Here is a 4,535-nt window from a genome sequence, read left to right on the forward strand (position 1 = left end):
CAATTCTGGTACCCAATTCAAGATCAAGTGTTGCATTTCGAGTTATTGTAGAACCCAAATAAATGAAATTTTCAACTTCTTTAAGTGGATGTCCGAAACCATAGTGGATGTTATTGCACTTATTCAATCCCACATTGCACTGCAATAATGAGCATACAACGATCAATGGCTGTCTGATTTGCTCACACCTTTTCATTCAATCTTTCAAGTGAACAGTATTGGTGGACTAATGTAGGGAATAGTAATTGTGTATTCAGCAAGATATTGTATGGTTTTGCCTCTATTTAGAACTCCTATATCGTCTACGCCTCGAACTGCATGGACTATTATGCTTCCCTACCTGAGTCTACTAGTGTAGTCTACTCTACACTACTAACTGTGTGATTTCCCCGTGATCCAGTCACTAGCGTTTCTTCCTTCTTAGACCCCTGTTTCTCCAGATCATCTTACTACCTGTACCGATAAGAGACATTGTTCATATCCAGTGCAACAGTGATTTAAATGTGTGTGTGGTGCTACTTACCTCTCAGGATTATCTTCATCATTCTTCATCTGCTCTGGTTGTTGTTGTGTATATAATCCTTAATCATATTTCACCTGCTTGTTAATATATAGAGTCATTCATTTTACCAAGTCGTACCATTGAATCTGTTCCGTGACAATAATAAGCATTGCAATATGTAGCCTAACTGATATGGAATACAGTGTGTAAACTTTTGATTAAACTTATTTTCTTATCATATTCTCCTGAGACGTCAGCTACTTCACAAAAATTCATTTAATTGGAGTAATAGGAATTGGTAGCCTATATGTCAGAATGTTTTGCTTTTGTAATTGTCATGCAATGAGAAAGAGAAGGACCCAAACGCGAACAGTCAGCAAAAGTATTCCACAAATGTTTTGAAGTCAATTAAATAATCAAAATAATGGGTATTAAGGAGCAGGCAGAAAACACCCACACCCAACAGTGATGGAATTTACACCGAGACGAAGATTTCGAGCAGTGATATACCATGGAATCCTAATGGAGAGCAATGAGAGGAAGACAATTCCACCAAAAGGGCAAAAAATAGGCATAACGTAGGCATAACGGGTGCTATTGGTGAGTCGATCAACAATCAAACTCAAAATAATATGAGCCAATGACTGGTGATAGATACTACAGTCGATAGTCTGACACAAATAACAAAAGGGTCTTGGACTTACTCAGGATGTGCCAACGCCCATGCAGTTTTAATAAAAAGTTACCTCAGAAACTCACTAAATGTTTTATTCCTTTGTTGTTTTTTTTAATTTCAGTTACATATATGGAGTAATTGCTTCCTTAATTGTTACAGTTACAATTATTTAATGTAAATAATATATGATAAAATGTAAATGTAATTTATATACAACAGGGATTCTCATATACAGGTTACATGAAAGGTTGCATAAAAAAGTGATTTGTAAGAAGTTACATCAAAGTAAAAATTGTATTTTAGATAATGTATTTACATCAAGATGGAAATAGAGTTTCATATTAACAAAACCAGATTATATTAAACTTATAAGTGATTTGAATTTGCAGCAATATATATGTATATATATATATACAGTTGAAACCATACATGCTTCAGAAAAAAACACAAAAACTTATTTACTGTCATACATTAAATCAGAGTAAACTTTTTCTTTTTTAGATCAACACATATTAACATTTATTTTTATTTTTTTGCATTTCTTAACTGTCAGAATTGAGCGAGGGATAATTTTTATGCATTTGTTTATCACTTTCATCAAAGTCAGAAGTATACATACACTAAGTTTATTGTGTCTTTAAACAAAAAGAAAACTCCAGATGAACTCCAGATGATTCCATTCTGAGTTTAAGAAGCTTCTGATAGGTTAATTGATTCCATTTGAGTTAATTGGTGGCACACCTGTGGATGCATATAAAGGCACACCTCAGGCACAAAGCCACTTTCTTTGACATCATGGGATAATCAAAAGAAATCAACCAAGACATTAGGGAAAGAATTGTGGACCTCCACAAGTGTGGCTCATCCTTGAGTGCAATATTCAGATGCCTGAAGGTCCCACGTTTATCTGTTTATAAGACTCATAAACCTAACCCAGTTACACCAGTTCAGTTCCAGCAAACTATTGTAGAAAGGGAAGGCTTGTGAAAGGATACGCAAAACGTTTGTCCCAAGTGAAATTTGCCAATTCTACCAAAAAGGAAGTGTATGTATGCTTCTGACTTTGATGAAAATGATAAAAAATAAATAAATAAATACAAAAAAAGATTCCTCGCTCAATTCTGACAATTAACAAATGCAAAAAAGTTAATATTTATTGATCTAAAATATCTTATCTTCTCTTATGTTCCACAGAAAAAAAGAAAGTGGTATATCTTGGAATGTCAGGAAAGATGTATTTTTTTAATGATGATAGAACTTTAAGATATTTAATATTTCCAAAGCTTATGTGATTGTTCTGGCAGTTTAAAATAAACTGCTTTAAAAAGAAATGTTATAACAATATACATGTCTGCATTGATTACTCATATAATGTGGTCTGATCTTCATCTACATCTGGGTTTACACTGTGCAATTCTGGCCTCAATTTGGCTGTCAGAAACAAATGTTGAGAATCCTAAAAGATTCCTCTGATTCTATAACCCAAAATCTGAAGTTTGAAATCTTGTTTGACATGTTCACTGGGAGCTGATTAATGGCCATTGCAAACAAATTCTGGCAGTGTCAGAAGATTTGACGCACATTCCTATAGTGTTGGTTCTCCTACGGCATATATATATATATATATATATATATATATATATATATATATAAAATATAAACTTACAATTTCCTTTCGAGAGTCTTTTTCCAAATTATACTATTGTACTAGTTTTCTCATCATTGGTGTTCTGGGAATAAGCTGTGGGCTGTGTAAGGTTCATGAATTTCATTCTACAGCCGGGTACCATGTACAGGAGTCTGAAAAGGTGCCTCCTAAATGTCTGTCTCACAAACGCATAGATAATGGGATTCAGGCAGCTGTGTGAGTAAGCCAAAGCTTCTGTGATCTGAAGACTTAGACTAATTGCTTTACTGCTGTCACAAGACTGAGGTATGAGTTCATTCAGCTCTAAGACTTTTATAAAAGCTGTAACATTGTATGGAACCCAACAGCAGAAGAAGACCACCATCACCACAATGACTAGACGCATGGCCTGCCTCCTGGATGAGCGAACTGTCAGAAGTCTCTTCAGAATCATTGAGTAACAAAATCCAATCACAATAAGTGGGAGAATTAAACCCATGATATTCATTTTCAAGATACCAAAAGTCCTCAAAAAAAGGTTTGAATTTTGATCATTTGTTGGATAAAATGTGCAATGTACTTGTTCATTATAACCTGTGGTTTTCAAGTACATCAACTCAGGAAAGGATGCAGAAACAGCAACAATCCATATGACCACACTGACTAAGATCCCATATGTCCTTGTTTGGACTCTCAAGGCAAACACAGCATGAACTTCAGCTAAGTATCGATAAACACTCATAAGTACAATGAAGAATATCCCACTGTAGAATCCAATGTGGTAGACACTGAGGACCATAATGCACATAACATCTCCAAAGATCCACTGGTCTCTGGTATAATGTGCCAGGAAGGGAAGAGAGGAGACCAGCAGCAGGTCAGCTATAGCCAGGTTCAGGAGAAAGATGTCGGTCATGCTTCTCAGTTTGCCTCCCATCAAGACCACCCAGACCACCAGTGTGTTACCCAGAAAGCCCAGCATAAACAAAAGGGAATATAACACAGGAAGAATGTTGGCTCCATGCTCTCCATAAACACAGGAAAACGCAGATGAATCAACATTTCCAGCATAGAAGTCATCATAGTCGTATGGCACATCAGTGTATGGCTCCTCATCCAATTTCCCATTCGTACTATCATTTGAGAATAGAAACTGTAAGGAAAACAGAACTCCACTTTCGACAGTAACTAATCTTAAATGTTTATATGTTATAACCTTACCTGGATAAAGTATGATAATACAGTTGAAGAGGACCATTGGTTACCATCGCTGTCCATGGATTGAGTACAAGGGTCCTGTTCATGATAAATGGCTGCTATCCAAATATAAAGGCAAAAAAAAAAAAGATCACTGTAACACAAAATAATCACAAAATAAAATGTAAAAAAGGAATCCAAAAACGGGCCAAATCACGTTCAGCTGAATGCCTCGCATGAATATGAAGAAACAGCAACACTAACACCACATCTGTTTTTAATATTTCCTCTGTATGAACTAACAAAGGATCTTTCAACGATTTCACAACAGTTTCACAAAGTGTTCTTCTTTAATAAAGAGAGAAGGGGCTTACCACAACAGACGTTCCAATGGTCTTGAGTTTGTATGATTAACAAGAGTAATGTGAAAATTCCTTAACGGGTTAATAATATCTATCTAATAATATCTGTCTAATATATACTTTTCAAAAAGCTAATAAAAATGTAAGACATTAGTTTATGACATTTAAAGT

At 35.1% G+C, this 4,535-nt stretch overlaps 1 protein-coding gene across 1 annotated transcript; it reads right to left on the reverse strand.

Annotated features, from left to right (window-relative positions):
• Positions 1–1,241: 1,241 nt before the first annotated feature.
• On the reverse strand, positions 1,242–4,299 carry LOC120494981 (C-C chemokine receptor type 5). The gene is made up of 2 exons (XM_039694331.2): positions 4,027–4,299; positions 1,242–3,938 (listed from the first exon to the last, which is right to left on the reverse strand). The coding sequence occupies exons 1-2, from the start codon at positions 4,107–4,109 to the stop codon at positions 2,873–2,875; spliced, it is 1,149 nt and encodes a 382-aa protein (XP_039550265.1). The 5' UTR covers positions 4,110–4,299; the 3' UTR covers positions 1,242–2,872.
• Positions 4,300–4,535: the final 236 nt, after the last annotated feature.

This window comes from Pimephales promelas, chromosome 12 (genome assembly GCF_988280905.1).
Source record: "Pimephales promelas chromosome 12, fPimPro1.hap1.1, whole genome shotgun sequence".
Classification (NCBI taxonomy): domain Eukaryota; kingdom Metazoa; phylum Chordata; class Actinopteri; order Cypriniformes; family Leuciscidae; genus Pimephales; species Pimephales promelas.